The sequence below is a fragment of the Otolemur garnettii genome, unplaced genomic scaffold, assembly GCF_000181295.1.
Source record: "Otolemur garnettii isolate 467f Iridium unplaced genomic scaffold, OtoGar3 scaffold00005, whole genome shotgun sequence".
NCBI lineage: Eukaryota > Metazoa > Chordata > Mammalia > Primates > Galagidae > Otolemur > Otolemur garnettii.
Genome location: NW_003852400.1, coordinates 23,700,897 through 23,728,482, shown reverse-complemented (window position 1 = coordinate 23,728,482; position 27,586 = coordinate 23,700,897). Strand labels below are relative to the sequence as shown.

The following is a 27,586-nucleotide window of genomic DNA, read 5'->3' as shown; positions in this document are numbered from 1 at the left end:
AAAATGTGTTTGAAGTTATTAAGGATACTTTTCAAATGACAGGTTTTCTTGTTAAAAACCTTGTTAGGTATTTAGTGATATCATAATCAAGCAAATCAGATTTTGTGCTTGGAATGAAGGAAAGAAGGTTTGAGTTTATGGTGCCATGATAATGACGGCTAAAATAGCTCCATGGTCCCATTAATGTTTAGGTTTTAGGGTTTCTTAAATTGCGATAGCTGGGCGGGCCTTGGAATTTATATAGCACAGAGGTGCTCACACTCCTTCCCTCCTCAATCCTGTCGGCTTTTACAAGAAGAAAAATTTGTAATTGGTCCAACTTCCCTTGAATTCCTCTGCTTTTGGCTCTATTCTGGGCCAGTAGTTCTGGGCACATTGAAATTTTCCGGACAGAGATTAAAAATGATGATGCCTTAAAATTAAAAATGTGTCTTACCCATAGATTCTGATTGAATTAAACTCACATGTGGCCCGAGCCTCAGGGTCTTTTAAAGCTTAACAACCAGTGTTCTAGACTTGTTGGTGCCCTTTGCTTCAAGTGATCCTTTCCTGGCTCCTTGGGATAAGAAAGGAATGAAGTGAGGTAAGTTACAGTCCCTGGTGTGTCAGTTCAAAGGAAGGATATAGAAGGGCTTCCTCGACGTTCTCGTCTTTCCTGACAATTCCTTCTTAGTCCTGGCCCATGTCTCTTGGGTGCTTAGGCATCAAGTTTGTATAGTTTTGTGATTGTTTTAGAGTAGAATTGATTGGAAGCTCCATTTGTCTTCTGCAAAGTGTTAGTGGTTTTATCTGAGCAGCGTGGGTGCCGGAGGAGGGAGGCTGTGCAGAGCACGCCTGGTCCTGTCCACCGCCCTGTGCTGCCAATGTTCCAGGCTAGGTCATGTGGCTTTAGGGGTTGATCAGCAAATAAAGGGTTGGGGTGAGTAGGGAGGATTGAAAGGCAGTGTGTAAGAAAATGAAGAAGCGCATCTTTTGGGAGATTGAGTTTTTTAGGAGATGGCCAGAGGAGCTCCGACTCCTTCTCAGTGCCTTCTCCTCCTAGACCTTTGGTCCCATCCCAGCCTCTGCTGGGATGAGTTTGTACAGGGAACCATTCCTCCCTTTGTTCTCCAGTCTCTGTGACAATTACCTGTCTCTTACAACGTTCCTGCTGAGCGCTTCCTACTCTTCCCGCAGGGCATTTGCTGCTACTTCGTAGCCACCTACCCTTCAGGTTTCCTTGGGTGCTTTAGGGTGGGTGTTGAACAGAGAATGTGTGAACCTGTAGTGTGGTTGGTGCTGCTTGGCTCGTAGGAGGATTGCCTTTATCATAAGCTTATGGTTGCCTTAGCAAAATATTTAACAGTGGTTGAGCAAACCCTGTTTTCATGGCATGTTTAACAAGACAGACCCTCTTATTGGGTCAAGCTGACTCTGTTAAATACTGGTCATTCTCTCCTAAAGGCTACCAGTCACCTCAATTCTGAAATTGTTGGGTGGTTAGCCTTATTTGTGCTCTCATGTGACCCAGTGTCGCACCCTTCCTTGGACACCTGCCATCTGCTTTCATGATGTGCCCTCTCCTTGCTGGCTTCCTTTATTCTCTGTTTGCAGGCTTTTCTTCATCCTTCTGCTGTCCCCCACGCTCTGCCCTAGATCTTTTTGTCCTTCTAGCTCCTAAGTCCTGACTGGCCCTCTGAATGGGGAAGCTCCATGCTGCTCCTCTCAAGCTCTTGCCCTGTGTTTTCAGCTGTTTGCTGAAGTCGCAACTTGTCTATCTTGAATATATTTTAAACTCATGCTAACCTAGGATTAAATCCATCTTCTTGGTCATTCTTGACCTTCAGCCTGTAATTTAACTTTCCCAGCAGTTAAAGTTTCCAGTTAACTCAATTACGAGTCTGTTAATGGGCAACTAGGAGAGGAGCCATCACTAGGAATTTGGATGTAGGAAAGGACATGGGTTAAATCCTTCTGTTTCTCTGGAGCAAATAAATCTAGTCTTCCACATTTAAATTTAGGTCCTCGTTACTTTTCAGCTCTACCATTGCCGTAGCTGACACTGGTCTCCTTGCCCTTGGTGTATTCCCCACACCTTCCTCTCCATTCTGCCCAGCACAGCTCAAAGACTTTGCTAAGATTGGCTTTGTTGCCATGATAATAGCAGTACTGTGTTCATGGGTATAGCACTTTACAGTTTTAAAAAATGCATTCAAGTGCGTAATTGACACCAACTATTTGTCAGCCCCTCTACTGTCAGCCCCTGGCCTTCCAAAAATGAGTTAGCTATTGGATTTGTTTTCAAGAAGATCAGAGTCTTCTGGGATTAAAGCACCCAGATAATATGAAGACCCAAGCTTCATTATTTGATGTTTATAATGATATACAAAGTAGCAGGGAAGGTGTTGATTACCTCATCTGTTAGGTAAGAAACCTAAGGCTCATGGTTATATAATACTTACAAATGTCAGGCACTGTTCTAAGCATTCTTTACATCTGGTAATTTGATCTTCTTAACAATCCTGTGACATGTAAGAGCAGTTATCTCCATAATACAGAGGAGGAAACTCACCTGTGCAGAGTAGTCAAGTTTCTTGAGGCACAGAGATTAAGTAACACGTCCACCGAACATAGTTGGTAAGTTGTAGAGCTATGATTTGAACATGGGCAACCTGGCTCCGGAGCCCTAGCATATAACCACTGTCCTAAATTTCCCTCTTTAATCTACCTTGCTACGCGTGTGGCTTCTGTTGTTGCCTATATAATAAAATTTAAACTCTGCAGTTAGTTGAAGCCTCTTTGGTCTTAGCCATCAGTTCTCAACCTGTGGGTCACGATCCACAGGAACTGTATTAAAGGGTCACGGCATTAGGAAGCTTGAGAAGCACGGGTCTTGGCTGTATTTGTTGCTCAGTTGTCGTGCAGGCATAGCTCACTGTAATCTTGAACTCCTGGGCTCAGCCTCTTGAGTTGCTGGGACTACAGGTGTGTCCCATCATGCCCCACTAATTTTTTTTTTTTTTTTGATGGATGAATTCTCCCTAGTTGCTCAGTCTGGTCTTGGACTCCTGGGCATAAGCGATCTGTCTTCCTGCCTCACCCTCCCAAGTAGCTGGAACTATAGGTGTGCACTGCCATGCCGAGCTAGTTTTTAAAATTTTCTTTAGGCACCAGGTCTCCTTGTGGTGCCCAGGCTGGTCTCAAACTCCTGGCCTCAAGGGATTCTCCTGCTTTGGCCTGCCAAAGTGTTGGGATTACAGGTGCCTGGCCTTGGCTCTATTTTGAAAGCTTTTAATACTTTGCAGTGTCACCTCACTCTCCTTCCATGCTTGTATCCTTCACCGCAGTTTGTGAAGGGGACCTTCACCGCTGTTTATCAACTGCTATTTAAATTCTTTGCCATAAAGCTATATGGCAACAGTGTAGCAAGAAAAACCCCTTTGATTGTTTATTAGTTTATTTAACTTCAATCTCAGCTGGAAAAAGGAATGTTTTTTGACTTTTCTCTGTATTGCTGGACAGCTTTCTTTTAAGTTCTTCTCTTCATTTTAAAGAAGAGGTCTTCCTTCTATTTCTCTATTTCTTGAAGACCCTGAGGGATGTTAAAACCCTTAGGATAAGTTTACAGATTTTATAGTTGATTTGTTCTATTCAGGATTAAGACAAAGTGTACACATGGCATTTGGTTTAGATGTCTTTTAAATCTTGTTAATCTATAGGTTCTCCTGCCCTCTGTTTTTGTTTTTATTTTCTTGTAGCTCATTTGACGAAGGAATTGTCATCTTTTCTGTAGTTTCCAACAATTTGGACTTTGCAGATTGCATCCTTGTGATGTTTCTCTGTCCTCAGTATGTCCGGCAAGTGATAGTTTGACCTGGAAGCTTGATCAAGTTAGGGTCTTATTTTTTTGTTTTTGGCCAGAATATTTCCTAGGTGGTGGTGGTGAGTGTGCCCATCAGGTTAATGGATACGTGGATACTTTGTACTGAGTGTTCACATTAGGTGGCATGTAATTCTTGGCAGTGCCCTGTGATGCTATATTTGGTCAGTGGGTTCAGACGTAGTTGTCTGGGTCCACCAGCTTTTTGCATAATGGTGGCTAAGTTTGAATATTAACAGTTTTTTCTGGTGCCGAGTTAAGTGATTTTTGTACTTTACATTTATACTGTATATTATACATGTGAATATGTATCATTTCTTACAAAAAATAATGACTATAAATAATTGACTAATAGTACAAAGTTTGCGTTTGGGATGATAAAATGGGTCGTGGTGATGGTTATACATTGTGAATGCATTTAATACTATTGAGTTATAAACATAAAAATGATTAAAATGATGGCATATGCATTTTCACACAATAAAATTAAATAAATTTGAGATGGATTGTAACACACAGAGTTAAATTATCACATAATGAGTGATAATTATCGTTTCCACCAAGAAGTCAAAGTGAGAGGGAGGGAAAAGAGGTAAAGCTTTATAGAAGGACGCCAGCTGATAAAAGCGAAAGATACACCAGAAATAGAAAAAGAAAAAAAAATCATTTTGCAATCTGCAAGCAATAATTGATTCAGGCATAGATTATCAATGGATGTTAAAATCCTTTGGTAAAAAATTGCTGGAATTTTCATTGTCTCAGAGTATCTCCTTGTATATTACTACTTACAAAGAGAAAAAAGTAATCTTTATAATGAAGATATCTGCTTCAATCAAGTGATTATCAATAAATGAGATAAATTAGCATTACATACCTACTGATATTATGCAATGGGATGTGTACAACATGACCTCTGGAGGGTTCTTGCCAAAAATGATTAATCTGAGTCTAATCATGAGGAAACAATCAGATGAATCCAGATAGTAGAACATTCTGTATTACCTCTGGCCTGACTTCCAAAATGTCAGTATTATGAATGAAGGGCTGAAATAAAGGAGACTCCCAAAGAAACCTGACAACCAAATGCAGTGCTTAAGTTCAGGAATCCAAAATAAATAAAGAATGAAAAGAATTGGCCCAGTTAGAGCAACTCAAATATAGACAGTGTATTAAGCGATACTCTTAGTTTGCAAGGGGTGGCATAACGAAGTACCACAGACCGGGTGGCTTAAGTAGTAGAAATTTATTTTTCCACAATTCTGAAGGCTAACAGAGGTCAAGGTCCGAGCAGGGTTAATTTCTTCTTGAGGCCTCTCTGTTTGCCATGTAGATGGCTGGCTGTGTTCTTGGGTCTTCATGTGGCTCCCGCGGTATCTGTCTTAACTTTCATTGGATTAGGGTTCCCTTAATGATCTTATTTCAATTTACTTTTTCTTTTTGAGATAGACTTTTGCTCTTTAGGTAGAGTGCAACAGCATCATTATAGCTCGCTGCAACCTCAAATTCCTGGGCTTAAGCGATCCTCCCGCCTCAGCACCCTGAGTAGCTGGAACTAGAACTGTGCACCAATATACCTGTCTAATTTTCTTTTTTTTTTTAAGTAGTGGCTGGGTCTTACCCTTGCTCAGGCTGGTCTTAAAATCCTGACCTCAAGCAATCTTCCTGCCTCAACTTCCAGAGTGCTAGGATTACCATGTGAACCACTGTGCCCAGCCCCCTTATTTCAGTTTAATAACCTCTATAAAGACCCTTTCTTCATATATAGTCAGTGTTCTGAGGTCCTAGGGTTTGGACTTCAACATGGGAACTGGGTGGGGCAAGGAGGATACAACTCAGTCCGTTACAGATACTCAATCATTTTTAAATTATCTGGGTAAAATAGGATGTTGAGGCTCTTTCAAGCATGATCCTTGTTGCTTGTTCTATTTTATGTTTCCTATTTGATTTAAAACTCCTGAGTACAAAGACCCTCTGGAGACAGAGATAACCTTGAGAGTAACTGTTGCATAGCATCGAAACACTGTTCCTTGAATTGTTCACTTATTGGATGTGCTGATTCACAGCAAAGTAAAAGGGAGGAGATTTTATGCCACATGTGTGTGGTTGGAAATGTTTTTCTTTTTCTAGCAAATCATTTGCTCAATCCCTCCCTTCCCCCTAAAGAACAAATAAAAGATAAGAGTTTGGAAATACATGAGGATTTGTTCATGGGTAATCTCCAAGTGAGTGTACACTAGGGAGTCACAACTGCAAAACAGACCTTGGCAGGGATTGGGCCGTCCCAAGGTAGATAGAATCCTATGACTGTGGAAAGTCTGCTTCAGAAGACTGGCTGCATTAGAGGGCAAAGTTCCCAGAAGGTCCAATGGTGTTTCCCTTTCAGACTAGCAAGTCTAAGTGGTATACTGGGTCATCAGGTGGCTTGAAGAGCAAGACTGGTGGTGTCAGGGTCTCTTCTTCGACTTTGCTGTGCTCACTTGCCAGGGCTTACATTTGAGCATTCACACGATCATGGTATTGCTGGGTGATGTTGCCTCTGAGTTCCACCTTCTTTTCATTATCTCCCATCTCAGTTCCAGAAGTAAAAGCTCAGTGCCAGATGCCTTTTTTTATGGTAGCTCATGGAGATTTCAGATAGCCCATCTGTGGTGTCCCCTGGAGACAAGGCTGGTCTTAACCTTTGCCCAATTTTCTGTTGGATTATTTGCCTTTTCGTTTTCACATCGATTTGTTCTGAGAGCACTTTTAAATGAATAACATTGCCCCTTTGTTCTATCAGTTATTTTTTTCTCAGTTGTTTCGCTTTTTTTTTTTTTTTTTTTAACGAGACAGGGTTGCTGTAGCCCATGCTGGAGTGTAGTGTTGCAATCATAGCTCACAGCAACCTGGAACTCATTGGCTCAAGCGATCCTCCTGCCTCAGCCTCCCAAGTAGCTGGAACTATAGGCGCATGCGAAGATGCCCAGCTAATCTTTCCATTTTTTGTAGAGATGAGGTTTCATTGTTGCTCAGGCCGGTCTTAAACCCCGCAAATGATTGTTCTACTTCAGCCTCACAAAGTGCTAGGATTACAGGTGTAAGCCTCTGTTCCTGGCCCATGTTCACTTTAAAAAAATTTTTTTTCCTTTAAATGTTTATCACTCTCTTCCTTTATTGCTGATGAGTTGTAACCAGCTTCCCCACTTTATATTGTATTTTTATAGTATGTTAAGAAATTTTCTCTCTTCTCTATCTTTAAAGATTAACTCCAATTGATCCATCTAGAGTGATTTGGGGATAAGATGAAAGGTAGGGAAGGCGTTTACTTTTTGTAATTGTTCAACTCTGGGAGTTCATGACCCTCCACTGGTACCACATCATCTACCAGAGTGACCTGATCTACTGATTCCCAGTTTTCTGGGGAAGTCTGATTAGTTCAGAAAGTCAAGAGATCCTTTCCTCCAGGGCTCAGGTATCCACTACAGATTCAGCTGAATATGAAAAGTCTGCAAGTAACTGGGAAATGAGGGCCCAGATTGTGCTGTTTTCATTCATTCTTATCTCTCTCTCTCACTGTCTCAACAGATGAGAAAATGCGAGGTCATGTTGCTGGTTAGCAGTAGAGACAGAATTTAGATGTCTGATTGCGAGGCTCATAAAATACGTTCAAATAGCAAATGTTTTATGAAGGAAATCTGGTTGGATAATCAAGAAAAGTCTTGGAGAAAAAGGCATTTGACTTAGTGCTTGAATAACAGCAGCATTTTTTATTTTATTTTTTTTTTTTTTTTGAGACAGAGCCTCAAGCTGTCCCCCTGGGTAGAGTGCCGTGGCATTACAGCTCACAGCAACCTCCAACTCCTGGGCTCAAGCGAGTCTCTTGCCTCCGCCTCCCAAGTAGCTGGGACCACAGGCGCCCGCCACAACGCCCGGCTATTTTTTGGTTGCAGCCGTCATTGTTGTTTGGCGGGTCCGGGCTGGGGATTCGAACCCGCCACCTTAGGTGTACATGGCTGGCGCCTTAGCCGGTTGAGCCACAGGCGCCGAGCCAACAGCAGCATTTTTTAACAGTTAAACTTCCTCCCTAGGGCAGTGTTTTTCAACTTTTTTTAAAATCTCACAGCACACTTAAATTATGTTGATCAAAAAGAAAGAGTAAAAAAAGAATATACTTACTGCGCTTTGAATGTCTTTTGAAAATAATTAATGATCTTTAAAAATGTTTGCAGCACACCTAAGATGGCACACCAGTTGAAAATCACTGCACTAGGGAAATGTACAAAACTGGAATAGGATGATGAATCCTCATCTCCTTATCTAGCCAGTAAGCATTCCACTTTATGGCCACACCCTCTGGCTCTTCCCTCCAGCTTTTTCAAAGCAGACCCCAGCTATCATATCATCGTATCTGTAAATATTTTAGTATGTATCTCTCAAAACATCATTATCATGCCTAAAAAAAAAAAGAGTAACTCTTCAGTATCTTCAGATATGTTTTCTTTCTGTATACATTTTACATCTTCTCTTCTTGTCTATTTATTTATTTATTTTTGAGACAGTAATACTTCTGCTGTCCAGGCTAGAGTGTCAGCCGAGCTTACAGCAACCTCAGACTCCTGGGCTCAAGTAGACTTCCTACCTCACCCTTCCCAGTAGCTGGAGACTACAGGCACCTACCACAACACCTGGTGAATTTTGGTATTTTTATTTTTTTAGTAGAGACGGGGTCTTGCTCTGACTCAGGTTGATCTTGAACTCCTGAGCTCAAGGAATCTCCCTGCCTTGACCTCCCAGAGTGTCAGGATTACAAGTGGGACCCACTCACGTCCAGCTTTTCTTCTTGTCTTTTAATTTCTTAAATAGTTTTTTAAATTGTCATGTAAATAAGGCCCATGTTTTATAATTGGTTAAGTGTTGTAATTTTCTTTTCACCTCTGCATTATTTTATCCTCTTAATCTCCTGCTCTCTTTTTTTCTGAAAGGCATTGCAACCTAAGGGTTGAAATCATGGATTTGTGTTCAAATTATGCTCTTCTACTTACTATTATTGCTGTGTGGCAAGTTGCACAACCTCTGTGGACCTTGGTTTCTTCTTCTGTAAAATGAGCATGGTTGTACCTATTTCTGGGGCTGTTGGGTGGGTCAGTGTATGAAAGTTTGCAAAGCTTAGAACTGGGCTGGAGACGTAGTAAGCTTTATGGAAGTGTTAGCTGTGAGTTTGGAATCACAGGAGTTGCTTGGGGGCATGTCCAAAGTGTCTGGGCTGTGGAGGGGGTTCTGGGAAGGCTCTCAGGTGAAATTGCTGTGTAGGCTATGGGATGAGGCACCAGATGTGCAGAGGGCACCTTTGCTTTTTCCTTTTTGCCTCCTTCTGGGTTTTTGACTATGCTTCAGTTAGATGAGGTTGATGCACAGCAGAATTTTGAACAGGTAAGGTATTATTTAGTGGAAGCAACTCCTTTATTGTCTTTTCATTTTTGGCTCGCTCTTCCTCTGTATTTAGTAAGTTAGCTATTCTCTCTCAGAAGCCATTTTAACTTTTACTGCATTATCTGGGCTTCAGCAACTTGTGATTTCCTAAGTAGAGCCTTTCAGCACTTTATAAATATGTCATATACTTTTTATATTCCTTTGTTCCCCATCAGGAATATACATTCCTGTCTTCAGAACAGCACAATCAGTTTTTATTCATTTAAAAAGCAGTAGTAATTTGACACTTGCTAATATGTAACAAATTATATTGGGAGCAGTAATTGCAATTGCAGCTGGTTCCTAATTATACTGTAACCTTGATGCTTAAAAAAAGTTGAGACTGAGTTCAGCATGTAATACAAGAGAATAATATTGTGCATTAGGCAGTTCTGCCTTCTACTGAACCTTGGGCATTTATGAATCGTAATGACAAATCAAATACTTTATTTTAGGTTGCTTTCAGTTATAATGTTGTCTAGTGGTACAATTTATAAAGATAGCATTAAAATCCCTCTCTCCTTGCCAACCTCTGAACATATCCTCTAGGTATTATAATTAGTGTCCAAACAATCTGGGCTTGAGGTCATTTCTGCCTCTGTGATTTATTAGAACTGATTTAAGACTCTGTTAGATACCCCAGCTTTGTTATCTGAAAGTCAAGGGTATTACTCTTGCCCTTAAAGAGTTTTAGTGAGCAGTATTTAAGTGAAATCAGTCATAAAGCCTTCAGCATCATTGGCGGGGTTACGGGCCCAGTGAAAGTTAGCTAGTCATTGTTATGGATATAGGTACTGATAAATGACCCATCTCCAAAGACCTCACCTCTGTAACCCCCTCCTTCAGCAGAATTAGGATCTTAGTGCTGCTGTCACTCTATCTGTGACAGCATATATCATCATAACACTTTGTACCCACCACTTATTGATAAGGCTGGCATTCCCACCTTGGGGCAGGGTGTCTGGTTTACCAGGGCAGTGTTCTTAGTGCCTGGCACTGGGCCTGGTACATTGCATCCTTACCCAAGGTGATTGTGATGCACGGATGATCAAGGAGAGAATCACCATTTGGGGAGTAGTTGTTAGCTGGATGTGGGTAGTTTTGCTCCCTAGGGGGTATTTAGCGATATCTGGAGATAGTTTCTTGGTACTCACAACTTGTAGGGTGTGGGGAGGTGTTGCTAGTGGCATCTACTGTGTATAGGCCAGGAATGCTAGTAAATATCCAACAGTGTGCCAGGCAGCTCCAAAAAAATGATCCAACACAAAATGTCAGTAGGGCCAAAGTTGAGAACCCTTGTTCTAAGGCCGTGATTGTCAACTGGTATACCGCAGCACACTGGTGTGCCATGAGATCTTAGATATGCCTTGAAAATTTTTAAAATCATCAAATTTTTAAAAGACATTCACAGCACAATATTCTTTTTCTTCTTCTTTTTTAAAAAAATCAATATAATTTAAGTGTGCCATGGAAATTTATAGGTCGAAGTGTGCATGAGACAAAAAAAGGTTGGACAACATTGGTCTAAGGGAATCTGATGGCCTGAGCTGTGATCCAGTGGAAAGACGGGGAACTTGGGGAAGATCAACCTATGTTTGACTTGCTGTTTTGTCAGCTGTAAAGGAAGACTCTTACCCACTTCAGGGGTTGTCTGAGAAGAAAGAGCGATTAGGCAAATCTGTGCCTAGTGACTGACTTCCTAATCAGGGTCTTCTTACTGGTCCAGCTGCTCTTCCCTGTCTTTTCTGTCTTGGAGAACATCCCACATTAGGGGGCTTGCCTCAATTTCCAGCTTCCCTTCCAGCCTCATGACGTACAGGCTGTGCCAATCAAGTGCTCACAGGTCAAACTTGGATTGGGAAGAGGGCAGCATGCAGAAGCAGGTTGTGGGTGAAGTTTCCGTTTCAGCTGACCCAGGCTGATGCCTCCCACTTGTGGTGGCATCTGGGTGGATTTTTCACAAGTCTGCCTTGTGGTGGATTTGGGCATGGTTGATGGAGTTTCAGCATCGAGCTGACTCTCCAGCCTTCCTGGCGAAACGGTGATCATTCAGTAGCAAGCATTGTGATGCTTTTTCTCCTTAGCGCTTCCTATTTTGCTGCTTTTTTCTAAGTTCAGTACATGTTAGCTGACCTGGCCTTCCTTGCATATTTGGGATTAGAAATATCACATTGGCTTGCTTCCTTTTTTTTTTTTTTTAAGAATAACTCATGATAATTACTACTAACATTAGTTAACTTTAGGATTTACAGGGCACTTTTTCTTCATTCTATTTGATTTTTGGATACTATTAAGAAAAATAAGATAGACTCTATTACCACTTTACCGATTTTATAGATGAAGAAACTAAAACCCAGAGATGTTAACTGATGTGCCCAAGATCACCATGTTGGCAGCTCAGCTCTCAGCCAAGTGTTTCCCCCAAAGCTGCTGATGTCTACTTGTGTTAGTATGAGCAACCATCTTCTACCCTCTCTGTAAGGAGTTAAAATCTAAACAGAAAGATGTCTATTTCAGAAAAGGTTCATACTGTCTCTTGTCAGTTTTTTACTCTTGTGAACATTTGTTGGATTGTTAGCTTTAGCCTTTGGGAGGCTGAGGTGGGAAGATGGGTTGAGCTCAGGAGTTGGAGACCAGCCTGAGCAAGCGCGAGACCCTGGCTCTACTACAAATAGAAAAACTAGCGGAGTTGTGTGGCAGGCACCTGAAGTCCTAGCTACTTGAGAGCTGAGGTGATGGGATCTAAGAGATTGAGGTTGCTGTAAGCTATGATGAGGCCATGGCATTCTCAGGGTGACAGTGACAATGTGTCTCTAAATAAATAAATAACAATAATGGTAAAATCTAAAACTAGTGTATTTCAAGCTTTTTAGCAATAGAACCCAACTGAAATACCAGTATTCCTTTCTTAACTGTTACACTCTGTGTCTTAATATCAGCATTTTAATGATAATGACTTCATAGTTGTTTATGTTGTCTACAACAGGGCAGAGTTAAATCTCACATACATCACAGCCTACTGAATCCTTCTGATAATCATCTCCAGCACTCCTGAAATGACTCACTGTGTAATTACCCAGCAGGTTAACATTTGTGGTGTCTGGTGCTTCATAAGTCAACTGTTGAGTGATACGAACTTTTGAGGGTGGATTACTTAGAAATGTTGTGGTTTGAAGAACATTGATCATGGCATCTTTTGTGTACACTAATTTATATTTCAGTAGCTTTTTTCATAATGACTCCTCTTCATTTATTAGAACTTAGGAAAACTGTAGGAGGAGGCATGAGTGACTCAGGAGTTTCAATAAAACTTATTTTTAAAAAATTTGATGAGACACCTTTTTCTTTCTTTGTCTTGTGTATGGTAGCTGTGTAGTTTTAGGGAATTCTAAACTTTCTTTTGCAATTACCGATTGTATCAGTTAAGGATCACTTGCAGAGAACAAAATCTACTCTATCTGGTTTAAGCAGAGAGAGATTATTACAGGGTATTATATGGCTTTCAGAATTTGTTGGGAGGGCGAAGAGACAGACTTGAGGTTGAGCTCTTACAAGTGACTTCTAGAGCTTCACAGCAGAGCAGGCCACCAAGGAAGCAGTGGCCTCTTGTGTGGTTAGAACCCTGCCTGCTAGATGAGGAATATTTCAGAACCATGCTGCCACTGACATGGGAGGGCCAGAAGTTGCTACAGGAAAACTACACACTTCCAACTATGGTACTTGCTGGCAGAGACAGCAGAAGTGGCCCCATCTTTCAAACTTTTGCTTTCCAATCTCACTCAGTTTCATCTAATTGATGACATGTAGGCCATATAGCTGCAAGAGAGTCTGGAAAATAGTTTTAGGCTTCAAGTCTCTGCAATATGGGAAGATAGAGGAGAAGGGGCATGGACCTCAGCATCTAAGTTGTTAGGTCACAGCCAGGAGTGCCTTTCATTAGGATCTGAGTTCACCTACTGCATTCATTTTCTCAGATACAAAAACTATTTAGGAACATTGCTCTCTGCCTCCTTTGTCTCCTTGTCACTGCATGCTTGTATGCTGCACACACGCACCTAGGAAGCCTGCTTTGACTGAGTTCCCTCTTCCAGTTTTTACTTCATATCTAAGGTAAATAATTATTCTCTAAGGGTAAGATTTTGAGTGTAAGCCTGTGTTTGTCTTGGATTTAAGATTTTTATGGTGTGGGTGACTGGGGAAATATTGCTGAGGAAAGGCTGTGCAGTACAGATGGTGATATAGCAGCCAAGGTTGCGACCTTGGGTTCTAACCCAGTGTTCTCAGCCCACCTTTACATCATAGTCTTTTAGGAGAGCTCTTTGGCAGGGCTTTGGTTTTTATAAAACATAAAAGCCCCTCAAATGACTTCTGGACAGGCTCGGCGCCTATAGCTCAACCGGCTAAGGCGCCAGCCACGTACACCTAAGGTGGCGGGTTCGAATCCCCAGCCCGGACCTGCCAAACAACAAGGACGGCTGCAACCAAAAAATAGCCGGGCGTTGTGGCGGGCGCCTGTGGTCCCAGCTACTTGGGAGGCGGAGGCAGGAGACTCGCTTGAGCCTAGGAGTTGGAGGTTGCTGTGAGCTGTAATGCCACAGCATTCTGCCCAGGGGAACAGCTTGAGGCTCTGTCTCAACAAAAAAAAAAAAAGAAATGACTTCTGGACAGCTGGAGCTGAGAACCTAAGTCCTAATCATTATGTTAGAGTTGGACATCATCTGACTTGTGGTGTGCAAACTTTAAACCTAATCACGCTTACCTGGAGGTTATTGTTAAGCCATAGATTGCTGGGCCCCACCCCTGGAACTTATGATCCTGTAGGTTGGGGGCTGGGCAAGGTAATGTACACCTTTAAAATTTCCAAGTGTAGGGCAGTGCCTGTGGCTCACTGAGTAGGGCACCACCCCTATATACCGAGGGTGGTGGGGTCAAACCCAAACTGCAACAACAACAAAAAATAGCCAGGCGTTGTGGCGGGCGCCTGTAGTCCCAGCTACTTGGGAAGCAGAGGCAAGAGAATCACCTAAGCCCGAGAGCTGGAGGTTGCTATGAGCTGTGATGCCACAGCACTCTACTGAGGGTGACAAAATGAGACTCTGTCTCTTAAAAAAAAAATTCCCAGGTGTAATCTCCTGATCTTTGTCAGAGTTGGGGATGATTTGAGGAGTAAGATGCCCCACATCATAGTCTCACTTCTCTAGAGCTTCCCTGTGTGAGAAGAGAGCTTTGCTGTTCTTTGCATTTTATGCTTCCAATTAGTATTTCTTATTTTATGTGGGTTTTCTTTTTTTCTTTTGAGACAGAGTCTCACTGTGTCACCCCCTGTAGAGTGTGGTGGTGTCACAGCTCACAGAAACCTCAAAGTCCTGGGCTTAAGTGATTCTCTTGCCTCAGCCTCCCAAGTAGCTGGATGGGAGTACAGGTGCCTGTCACAATTCCCATCTATTTTTTGGTTACAGTTGTCATTGTTGTAGCAGGCCCAGGCTAGGCTCAAACCTGCCAGCCTCAGTGTATGTGGCTGGCACCTTACTCACTGCGCTACAGGAGCTGAGCCTGTGTGGCTTTTCTTACATTCTTCCCCAGTAGAGTATGTTAGATCTGACAACTATTTTGAGTATGCAATTCTAACCACCACGATTTGTTAAGTAGTAAGCCTGCATCTGTGGTTGGATGCCCGTATACGAAAGGCAAGGCTTTTGTTTGTTTGTTTATCATTGAAGATTCATTGAGGGTACAAACGAAAGCCAAGTTTTAAAAGATCTTCCCTCACGTAGGGGTATCTTTACTGGTGGCCCCCTATCTTTTGCTGTGCTAACTCATATTAGATTGAGAGTTAATGTTATTTGTCCTCAAAGATAATCTTTCTGGTTCTTTTTGCCCTGTTTCCCCCACTCACCCCTTTTAAAAACACCAGTTATTAAAGTTGTGTTCCTGCATTTTTTCCGGCTAGGTATGGAGCTCATGTGTTTCTAGTATGTTATGTATGTAGTATGTTGCATGCCCTTGATTCACACAGTCATATAGCTAGTGTTTATCTTGTCAAAAAGTTTTGCATATTCAGTTCTATAGACTGGAGATTCATTGCATCGACTTGAAATTTCCGAACCAAAGTTAAATAATGGAAGGCTTTTCCCAGTTTATGGAAGAAATATTAATGCTTAGGATTTTTTTCTGTTCTAACACCGCCCCCCTCTCTTTTCCCTGAAATTTCAAATTGGTGTAAAATGTTATCAGATTGACCGGAACATTCTTTATTGATGATTTAAGTAGCAAATACTATTTCATAGTCATCTGTAAAGGACTCTTTTCCTTTTTAGTGATTTATATCCTCCTTATACACGTGTTTGAAAACCAGTTATTAATTTAAATCTCTGGATGTAAAATTTTTGTTTTAATGTTGGAATCTATTCTTACAAATGCAAATTTGGAAGGATAATAATAAAGAACATCAGACAATTAGACTGTAAGAATGGTAGCTATAAATATTTACATTCTGTCACTATGAGAACAAAGTATAGGCTTCCAAAGTCTAAGAATGAACTAAGTCTAATAACTCCAGGCGTATGCGATGCAGACTGTTCTGAACAGCTGTTCTGACGTGACCTAGGAGGGCAGCATTTCTGTGGCTCCCTCTTTCCAGCTCATGGATATTAGTTTTGCCACCAGGTAGAATGCATCTCAATGCCCCTTCAGAACACTGGTACTTCTCACGGTAGCGTCATCTTTAGTGAAGCTGTGCAAGTGTTCTGAACAGCTGTTCTGACGTGACCTAGGAGGGCAGCATTTCTATGGCTCCCTCTTTCCAGCTTCCATGGATATTGGTTTTGCCACCAGGTAGAATGCATCTCAATGCCCCTTCAGAACACTGGTACTTCTCGCGGTAGCGTCATCTTCAGTGAAGCTGTGCAAGTGTTCCTTCAGTGCATCTGACACCCAAACAAGAAGATAAGAGTAGGAGATAGAAGTAGAAGCAGAAACTTCCAGTGCCACACAGCATTTGACCGGTGAGGAGTAGATGGAATTGGTCCAGAGATGAGGTCCAGGAGGCTGGTGATAAGTTTTCTGAATCCATAGTTGTCTACGCTTAAAGAGAATGTACCCAGGACCTAATATAGATGTCATTGGGTCTCACAAAAATCCCATAGCAGTCATTAACCATTTACTATACCTGGAAGATTGGGTCTGTTTCCAAGAAGTGGGGCTCATTAGGATGGCCACAATATTGGTTTAGTGGTTTGGTGTTTTTGAAGACCTATGAATTTCCTTCCTGCTCTGTTTCTGATTTCTCTCCTCTAAGTTATGAGCCAGGTTATTCATCATTTAGGTATTTTTAAGGAATAAGGATAGTAGAATATAAATACCTTTGGGTAAATAATATAAATGGTCATACATACCACTTATTGAGTGTTTTTAACCTCCCTGGGCTAAAAATTTCATGTAATTACCTCCTATTACCCTTCTAGCTATTGAGGATGTTCTGTTTTATAGATGAGGAAAATGAGGCTGAGAAGTCAGGGCCACTGCGTCACATAACCAGTGAGTTTGGAGGTTAGGCCTTCTCTCTCGCCATTTGGGAGTGGTCTGATGCTAAGGCCGTGTTCTTAATCACAGCACTGGAAAGACACTACAAACTGGTGGTAGGAGACATTGGGAGAGTCTTGATTTCTAGACGTGTACTATACAGTCTTGTACCACATTAGTACATTTTGGTCAGCAAAGGACCACGTATATGGTGGTGGTCCCATAAAATTGTAATAGAGTTGTCTTATGCAGATGTACCATTTTTCATCTTTTTTATCCATATTTTTACTGTACCTTTTCTATTGTTAGATACACAAATATTTGCTGTATTACAGTCATACAATATTCAGTACAGCTAAGGAGTGATAGGGTATCCCAGCTAAGTCTGTGTACGTGTACTCCATGATGGTTGCACAGCAATGAAATTGCCTGATGACACATTTGTCAGAATATGTCATTAAATGAGATGTGACTGTATTACATCCCCTGCTGATGTAAGTTACGGTCACTCTGAAGTTGCCTGCAGTGTGTCTCAGTGGGAAGGGTACCACAGGAAGACACAGGAGATTTGGAATCTCAACTCAGCTCAGAAAACACTTAGAAGTGTAAGCACAGGTTGGCACTTAATCTGACTTGCAGGGGAAATCACTTGCCTTTCTGCGCTGTGTTTCCTCACCTATAAAATGGGGGCGGTAATAACCGTCCCATCTCCCTCTCAGATCTACCGTGAGAATCCAGTGAGATGGTGGTCACCGTTTGAAAATGACAGCGTTCTCTGCCTCCTGGGTGACATGACTTATTAAGTGTTGGGTTCCCATGGATTTTTTTTTTTTTTTTTTGGATTTGTGTTCTTTTGTGTCCTAAACCCTGAGAGAGTTACAAACTCTGTTTCTGTTTTTTTTTCCCTGAAGTGTAGTTCTGATGGGGATGGTGTATGGTCACTTCAGGTTCCTTAGGTAGAAATACGCTGGGCATTCAGGGCAGGGGAATTTCACTCAAGTACTGTCCAGGGGCGGCCTGAAGAGGTGCATGGCATGGAGAATTAATTAGATTTTAGAGGACTTGGTATTTGCACAGAGCAAGAACAGTTCGTTTTGTGGGAAATTTGTTTTGCTTTTAAAAGGAAAACCAACAAAGACTTTAGGGTACCATATGCTTTTTAAAAACTGTGACTTCTGTACCATCACAAGATGCAGATGCAGGAACCTTGCTGTGGAGGACAGGAAGGATGGGGATCTTTTCGTCCCATCTTCTCTAATGATGTTTGTCCTCACCTGCCTTTCTCAGAACAGAGACCTGAAAGGAGGGAGTCCTCCGTGTCCTGAAACTCTGATGAGAGCACTGTCATTAACTTGGGGTTGTGTTGCTGTCTGTTTCCTCTTCTTTATTGAACAGCAAAAAACTCTAATTCAGGATTTTAAAGTTATGAATTCTTATGAATAAAAGTAGCATTGGTTATACCTACAAGGCTGAAATGAACAGTTATCAGACTTGCTTTGGGAAGCAAGGTGACCAGCCAACTGATTTCAGAAAGGCTACCTTTCCCGTTCCCATGCTTAGTCAATAAAGTCGTTCCTGACAGTGGAGGGCCTAGGAGGTAGGGCAGTTCCACATTTAGAGACAGAGAACCCATTGTCAAAAGATCTCAGAAGAGCCTTTGCAAACACACAGAAGGGATTTAGAACAATTTGCATAAATCTCCCTGTGGATAGCAACATGGCTCCAGTGTTGGGGTGGTTCCAGAAACCCCTCCTTGGCTGTGTCATGGGGTGACGCTGTGCTTGGTGAGATTTCAGTCTCATGATGGTTCTTGCCAGCAGGATTGGGTGATGGGTTGCTGAATAAGCCCACTGTTTGGTTCCACACAAGTGCTCTTTTGTGTTGGCCTAGGGCCGCCATGTTTAAGTTTGTCTTGCCTTTTCCCCAGTGATGTTTTTGGACTTTGTGACCTAGAGAACTAAGCACAACACCTATTCGGAGCTAATCTGTCCAATTTCACTTATGGAAGGTAACCACAGCCCTTTGTATTTCTAGAATGTAGAGTCATATCTATGGAGATTTCTGATTTGTTAAATTAAAAGCTGGGGAGAGGAGAAGTCCTTGGCCCATCTGGGAGCTAGATATACAGGCCTTCTCACAGTGGAACTGTGGGAAGTAATTCTCTTCTGTTTGTTAATATGTTTACCTAGTTAACTGGCTTCTTTAAGAAATATGTTTTCTTGAATAGTTAACAAACAAGTTTTGTTAATATTTAATATTTACCTCTAAAAGGGCATGGGTTATCTTGGAGTGTAGTTAAAAAATGCCAGGTGTTTACAAACCTGTTTCAACTTTTCTTCCTTCTTCTTTTTAAAAAATGATACACATTCAATGCTAGATATTAAGAGCTTTAACTACTGGTTTTTTGCACAGGAGTTTATCATTCTAGAAGCTACATGAAGAGTCTAATTTAAAATCTGGGGAATAGTGTATACACTGGGGCAATGTGATGCTTTAAGTACAAAAAATGAAATCCACTGATTTCTAACCTGGGGTTTATTTTCTTTCAGTCTGCTAGCTTGATTTCTTGGCTTTGTTCTAATAATATAAACATTTTCATGTTTACTTATAGGTGGTTTTAACCAAGAGAGCAGATCCAGCTGAGCTTAGAACAATATTTTTGAAGGTCAGTATAAAGGAATCTATTTTGTTTCTTATTTGATTTGTGTTCTATACCTTTTAAAGATTACTTTCAAACAGCTCTTTATTTCATTGTTATATTTTTAAAACTTCCCCTAAGTGTCTTAAGCCTTAAGAAGGAAGTCCTTTACAGTTATATGTGTTTTTAAAAATGTATAGGAAACTTGTCTGCAATTGTTTGTGATAACAGCATGGCTTATATTTTAATTGATCTTGCCTCACACGGTGTCAGGTATGTGAATACAAGCAAATGCTGGAGGATTTAGTCACGCAGCCCATTCACCTTTCCAGGACTGACCTATGCAGTTTGATGATAATGCTTTTTCTCATAAGAAGTTTGAAGCTCTTTGTCAACATCTCAGTAATCCTCCATTCATCCAGGCGGGACTGTCCTTGTCTCTTCTTGGTAGAAGCAGCTGATTGTTCTCATCACCATCACTTTATTACGATGTGCCCTGCGAGGTGGCCTCAGTGTGAATAACAGCAGATACCTGAGCATGACAGACACTGTACAAGTTCATTTCCTTGGTTTCTTACGCGTCCACCTATTTTGTGACATTGGGCAGTGAATGATACAATAAAAGTCTACTGCAGGTCCCAAACACTGAAGCACCTTTACGTCATTCACCTGAAATTAAAGTACTCAGAAAAGGCCTCTTGTAGAAAGATAATAAAAAATAACACGGGCCTTTTCTGGATGCTGTGCCGAGGAAGCTGTGCTGTATAAGAAGCGGCACAAAGCAGCAGATGAGGAGCTTTTGTTTTCTTGCCCTCTCTGCCTTCTCCTCAGGCCAAACCCTTCCCCAGTCCATGGGAGTCAGTCCTCTGGCACGGAAGGTCCTTCCCTTGCCCATCTGATGCCCTGGGTGACCCTCTTGTCCCACCTGTGCTCTGCATCCCGACACTGACCTACCACCTGAGACCTGCTGTGTCTTGGGTTGGGATTGTGGAAAGCTCCTGCTGGGGACTGGCAAGTGTGGCCTATGCCATGGGAGACCTGACATCCAGAGTGTCTTTTTTCTAAAATGTTGTTAATTCTGTGAACCTTAATGTACTCATTAATATGTATTACCATTAAAAAAAAGTTGAGACATCAGGATCTTTGAACACTGAAGGGATGTTTGATAGCCAGGAGTTATCATTAATTGATTTTTAGCCTGAATAGTGGTGTTCTGACTATAGGAGATATAAAGAGTCTATGTTTTAAAAATCAACACCTTTACAGGTGAGGTTATGATATCTGAGATGTGTTTTTAAAGAATCTGTGTTAGGTGGGGAAGAGAAAATGTATTGGAAGTATGATGATCATTTTTAAAGTTGGGAAGTAGAATGTGGGGTTTATTATACAGTTCTTTCTACTTTGTATATGTATAAACATTTTCATAATAAAAAGTTATAAGAGTTGTAACGATTCAGTGAGATAACATACGTGAAAGTGTGTCCCCCACACCTGATATGCATTAGATGTTGATTCTGCACATGCTTGAGATTCATTTAATACAGGAGATTAAATGATTAAAAATAGAGACAGTATTCAAGGGAAGGAAAAAAAGTTTAAGTTTCTAAGGAGGTTTGGATTATACATAAAGAAGTAGGATTCTATATAAATTTGTTTTTAGCCCAGAAAGGACAAGACAGTATAGAATTTCTAAGGTAGAAAAATATTCTGACTGATGAAAATCCAGAACAGAGAAAAGCATTTGTCTCTTACCTAACCTCATACCTTGCTGTGTGTGTTGGGATGAGATGTGTGCGAGGGAACCATAGAAATTATTACTATGTTATTTCAAGTCTGTAGATACTTAAAACTCTATTGATATAATTCTGAAAGACTACTTGCAGAAAAGCCCCTGAGTGGGTTGCCAAAGAGCCTAGAGAAATGGATATAAGTTTAACCTGTGAGCTGGTAAAAGTCACTATCATTCTTGAACTTGAGAACTGTTGCTTATGCCTTTTGAACAAGTAAGAGCTACAGCATCCTTCTAACAAGAAATGGGAACAATTTAGAAGGTATCTCAATAGATGTTGCTACATTATATATTTTTTTATTTTATTTTTTTTTTGAGACAGAGTAGAGTGCCTGGGTAGAGTGCCGTGGCATCGCAGCTCACAGCAACCTCCAACTCCTGGGCTCAAGTGAGTCTCCTGCCTCCACCTCCCAAGTATTTGGGACCACAGGCGCCCCCCACAACGCCCTGCCTGTTTTTGGTTGCAGCCGTCATTGTCGTTTGGTGGGCCTGGGCTGGATTTGAACCCGCCATCTTAGGTGTATGTGGCTGGTGCCTTAGCCACCTGAGCCACAGGCGCTGAGCCTATTTTTTTTAATTTTTAATTGTTTTAATTATTATTTTTTAATTGAGACAAGGTTTCACTCTATGGCCCCGGAGCAGAGTGTAGGGCCATCATCACAGCTCACTGCAATCTCAAACTGCTGGGCTCAAGCAGTCCTCCTGCCTCAGCCTCCTGAGTAGCAGGGAGTATAGGCATGTGTCACCACACCTGGCTAATTTTTCTTTCTTTCTTTCTTTTTTTTTTTTTTGTAGAGCGTATTTCTCTTGCTCAGGCCGGGTAATTTTTTATTTTTAATTACTGTAGGTACGTAATTGTTTTGTGTCTTTCTAGGGTGCATGTGATGTTTTGCTACAGGCATAACAAAGTGAATTAATCAAATAGGGGTCATTAGCGAGTCCATCACCTTAAGCATTTATCGTTTCTTTGTATTAGGAACAATTCCTATTCTATTCTGTTATTTTAAAGTATACCCTAACATGTTGTTGATTAGTCACTTTGTTGTGCTATCAAATACTGTTCATTCTATCTAACTTCTCTTACTATATTTTTGCACCTATTAACCCTCCTCCCCAGTACCCTTCCCAGCCTCTGGTAACCATCATTCTACTCTCTGTCTCCATGAGATCAATCGTTTCTAATATTTAGCTCCCATGTAATGAGTGAGAACATGCAAGATTTGTCCCTCTGTGTTTGGCTTATTTCAGTTAATTATGTTCTCCAGCCTAAGATGCTATGTCTTTGATACTCAATGATCTGTTGGAGAGATCCATTGATAAGACTACACTTAAAGGGAACGTCCACCTTTCGAAGCCACATGGCAGCCACGAGGCTAGCCTACTGTTTGGAACAACACATCTTTGCCAGCTGGTACATCCACTCGAGAGCAGGCAGGTCTACACGGGGGTGAGTCTGATTGGTCAGGTAGACCCAGAGCAGGCCGGGATTCCAGGCAGAGTTCTGGAACGCCACCTGTAGGGTTTCTGTGTTAGTGGGCCTGGAAAGCAATGAGTGGGAACATTAGGACCTCACAGGAAAGTGCCTTCTTCCCTTAGTGTGTCTGGGACCGTGTGGCTTTTCATTAAGGGTTCTCTGTGTGGCTTGGAGTATAAGGAGATGATGTGTGGGGGCTATACCTGAAGAAAACAGTGATTGGCAGTTGTAGAAGAGATTGTGGATCTGGCAGAGGTTCCCTTGACCTCACTAGACCTGACTGGTGTGGTAGCAGCACAAATCCACCGTGGCTTAGCACGCCAGGATCTCAGGGTTACCTTCTACCGCAGACGGGGCTGTGGTGAGGGGAAGAATGGGAGGCGAGGCACCTTGGGGGCTGTGCCAGGCTGAGCTTTTTATAATAGTTAAGTGAAGCTCAGCAGTAAGCATTCTGCAAACTGGGCTACTCTGCTGATTTTCTGTGACTTTTTCTGACTTGATTTTCTTCCTGATAAATAAAAAATTTCATGTGAAATACCCCACCCTTCTCTCTGCTAAACTAGGAAGAGAGAGTGTCATTCTACAGCTTGGGAGGTGGAGCGGGGCTTCCCTGTGCCCTCCATGCCCGAGATGCTGCTAGCAGGGGACTTGCAGCTCTGGAGGTCAGAGAGAGCTGGTGGGCCTGAGCCAGATAGGAAAGAGGGCTCCTAGAGGACTAAAATTAACCCAGTTTTGCCTTTTTTGTTTGTTTTTGTGGAGAGTTAGAATCAATCCCACTATTTGTCTTTTTTTTGAAGGTGCCTAATCTTATGCTAGGTATATCGTTAGGTGTTGGGCACATAATCACCCATAAATTGTGGCCCTGTTTTTGAATATTTCACTGTGTAAGTGTGAACCCCAAAAGCCAAGAGATCGTTGATAAGTATTATACAGCATTAATTAGCATGAAGATGGTGTGGGATAATCCCATCTTCCTAGAAAAGGTCATTAAGTTACAGAGAGGTTGTGATATTGGAGCCATGATTGAAGGTGAGGAGATGCTTACCCGAGAAGGCAGAGGAAAGTCTGTGGGCAAAGGAAGACCTTTTCAGGCAAAGAAAACAGCACATGCCAAGCAAAGAGCTGCCAGAATACCAGGTGTGTGAAGGGAAGGGCTAGTACCTTGGGCAGCCCAGAGCAAGAGTTGCTATGCAGCGTGCCAGGCTGAGGAGTTTGGGTTTAGCTACGCAGGATTCCGTGGTCAGCAGCTGGTCACGTTTTATCTAGATGTGGACATTGAAGTCCAGGTAGTCAGTTTTGTATCTAACCTAAATGTTGACATGTGTTCTGTTTAATGCTTTTGGTGTTGGTTCATGTAATTTAAGCTGATGCGTATTGACTGCTTACAGTTTGAATAAAACACCATGTGACTGGCAAGTGGGAGGTACACGAGAGTGAGCAGTGGCTATGCCCTGTAGGAGCTCAGGTTTTCTGTAGAGACCAGATTTACAGGTGTGCAGCTGAAAAAGAAACTAAGTCAGCATATTCAAGGGTCTGCAAATGCCACAAGAAGGAGGAGGGGGGAGCCTCTGCTGTGGGGAATGGTCAGGGAAGGCTCTGTGCAGAGAGAACTTGAGGGGCCTCGGGGACAAGTGTGAAGGGAGAGGACCACAGCTGAGGGCAGATGGGCAGATGGGGCTGGGACAGGACAGCCCCTGGAGGTGAATATTCTTGCTCATTCTTCAAATGTTGATTTAAATACAACTCTGTCCATGAAGTCTGCTAAGGATCACAGGGTGTGAGGGATAGAATTGGAAAGGAAATTGGGAGTTTGGCATTCTTTTTTAAATTTTGTTTTATTTTACTTTATTATTATTATTTATTTATTTTTTTTGAGGCAAAGTCTTATCTGTGGTCTTGGTTAGAGTGCCCAGGCATCATAGCTCATAGCAACCTCAAACTCTTGAGCCCAAGTGATCCTTAGTCCCCCGAGTAGCTGGGACTATAGGCAGCTGCCATAACGCCCAGTTACTTTTTCTATGTTTAGTAGAGATAGGTTTCACCCTGCTCAGGCTGATCTCAAACTCCAGAGCTCAGGCAGTCCACCTGCCTCAGCCTCCCAGTGTGCTAGGATTACAAGTGGAGCAACGATGCCTGGCCTACACTTTAAAAATTTTTGTAGACGGCTCGGTGCCTATGGCTTAAGAGGTTAAGGTGCCAGCCACATACACCTGAGCTGGCAGGTTCGAATCCAACAAACAAACAAACAAACAAACAAAAAAAAAAACAATGACAGCTGCAACCAAAACAGCCGAGCAGGCACCTGTAATCCCAGCTACTTGGGAGGCGGAGGCAGGAGAATCATTTGAGCCCAGGAGCTGAAAGTTGCTGTGAGCTGTGATGCCGTGGCACTCTACCCAGGGTGACAGCTTGAGGCTCTGTCTCAAAAAAAAAAAAAAATTTTTTTTTTGGTAGACAATCTTGGGAAAACAGCTAATTCCTTTCTTGAAAATTATTTTTCTTATGGCAAATGAGTTTATATACATTAATGAAAATTTCAAAGGCACATATACAAAGGAAAGTAATTTGTGATCCCAGCATACATAGATATATAGATAATTCATTCTCTTTCTCTCTCTTTACATATATGTATATATATATTCTCATTAACAGGAAAAATACTGTTTTGTATCCAGTTTTCCTCACCTAATGTGTTATGAGTACCTTTTCCTATAATTGAATGGGATTCTGTAGTATTTTACTGCTGTGTGATGTTCCTGTGTGTGGCTGTTGTACTGTAACCTGCCTAACCACTCTGCTGTTGATGTTGTACATACGTTTTTACCATATAGCTAGCATTCTTTTCTTAGGATAAATTTTTAGAAGGGACAGTATTGGTTAAAGAGTAGGTTTACAACATGCTAAGGCTTTCGCTTCTTCCTGGCTGACAGGCTTTCATAAAGGTTCTATTAGTATGTCTTTAGGGTGGGAGTATGGAAGTGCGCATGTCCATGTGATACCAACTCAGCTTGTTACTAAATACAGCAGCAACAAAAAACCTTTCTGTCACTGGTTAGTTGAAACATTGTGTCTTTAAATTTTCATTTTGTGGTAAGTAGCAGTACATTTATTGATCATTTGTGATTTCTAATTCTATTTTAAACTTTGGATTGTGGCAGTTTTTAAACATACAGAAAGTAGAATAATTCACCGAACACCCACATGACTACCACCTAAATTAAGGTAATAATTGTCATTTGTTTATGTATATATGTATGTACTTGTATTTGCTGATGTATTTTAGTGTAAGGTGGGTACCACCATAATTCACCCTAAATAGTAGCACATAGATCCAAATAATAAAACAATTTCCTATGTGGCCATATACCTTTGTTTACCTAATAAAATATACAGTAATTCCTTAATAGCATAATACCCAGTTCAGATTCAGATTCTTAATTATGCTACATCACATCCCTGTAACAAGTAAGCTAGCTAAAGAGCGCTCAGATGCAGTGACCTGGCGCTCTCAAGGTTCCTCAGTGGTTGGAAGCGGTCTTGGCATAGGGGCGTCCAACCTTTTCTACTACCCATTGGAATAAGAGTTGTCTTGGGCCGCATATTAGATGCACAATAGTAAAGACAATTGGTAATCCAAAATAAGTCCATGCATATTTTTGAGAGGTTAGGGTGCCAGCCACATACACCTGAGCTGGCAGGTACCAATACCACAGATAAACAAAACAGTCCTCAGATAATCTACACATGGCCCGCAGGCTGCCGATTGGACACCCTTGGGGGGAATTTGCCCTTCTGCCACAGGATGTAAGTGATTCAGGGCAAAAGTGGGCTGCTGGATTATTATGATTCTTACCTGGCTCATTTTGTAGTTTACAGACTATAGCAATCATAATTGTTTCATTATTACAGCCTTAATCCAAAGCAACTGGTGGTGAGCAGGCCAGAGGGGACCCTGCCGTTATGGAGCATGCCTTGCAGGGCTGAGTTCCTTCTGATTCCCTTCACTGTTAATTATTTTTAAGAAAAATCTCTGTGTTTTTATTTTTTTCGGTAATAGAAATATGAATTTTTGAATTTCTATTTTTTGATAATCAGATGATGTTATTTAAATTTTTTACTTAATTTTTATTAAGTTATAACTGTATGCATTTAAGGAGTACAATGTGATGATTTGATATACAATGTGGAATGCTTAAATAAAACTAATTAATGTAACTATCACCTCACTTATTTTTTGGGGTGAGACATTTATAATATGCTCTTAGTTGTTTGGAAATGTACCCTTGCATTGTGCACATTAGGTGAGATCCCACCACCTTCCCTCCACTTGCCCTCCCCCTCTCCTCCCCTTTCCCTCATCTCCCCTCTTTTTTTCTGGACTATATTTGTGTTTTATTATTGGTATGAATGTGTAAGTATTTATATACTGGTTTCATAATAGTATTGAGTACATTGGATGCTTTTTCTTCCATTCTTGAGATACTATACTAAGAAGAATATGTTCCAGCTTCATCCATCCAGGTAAACATAAAAGATATAAAGTCTCCATCTTTTTATGGCTGCATAGTATTCTGTGGTATACGTGCACCACAATTTGTTAATCCATTCATGGCTTGATGGGCACTATGACCTATGAATTGGGCAATTATGAATTGGGCTATAATAACCATTTTGATGCAAATGTCTTTGTTGTAAAATGATTTTTGTTCATCTGTGATTCCCTTCATTATCATCATCACTGGGTGTGGTGGTGTTCCTTGCCAGTGACAATAGTATTATTACAGGGTTGTGCAGAGAATCCTAAAACCCTTCCCTTTGTGTAAGCAGACCTTTAATTGTATTAAAACTCCCCATGAT

The 27,586-nt window shown here is 41.4% G+C and overlaps 1 protein-coding gene across 2 annotated transcripts in view; it reads left to right on the top strand.

Annotated features, from left to right (window-relative positions):
- Positions 1-27,586, top strand: part of SLC25A13 (solute carrier family 25 member 13) — a 182,941-nt gene that overhangs the window by 5,488 nt on the left and 149,867 nt on the right. For both annotated transcript variants that reach the window (XM_023518825.1, XM_003782693.3), the window contains exon 2: positions 19,440-19,493. In XM_023518825.1, the coding sequence (XP_023374593.1) occupies positions 19,440-19,493 (54 nt within the window). The remainder of the gene's footprint in view (positions 1-19,439; positions 19,494-27,586) is intronic.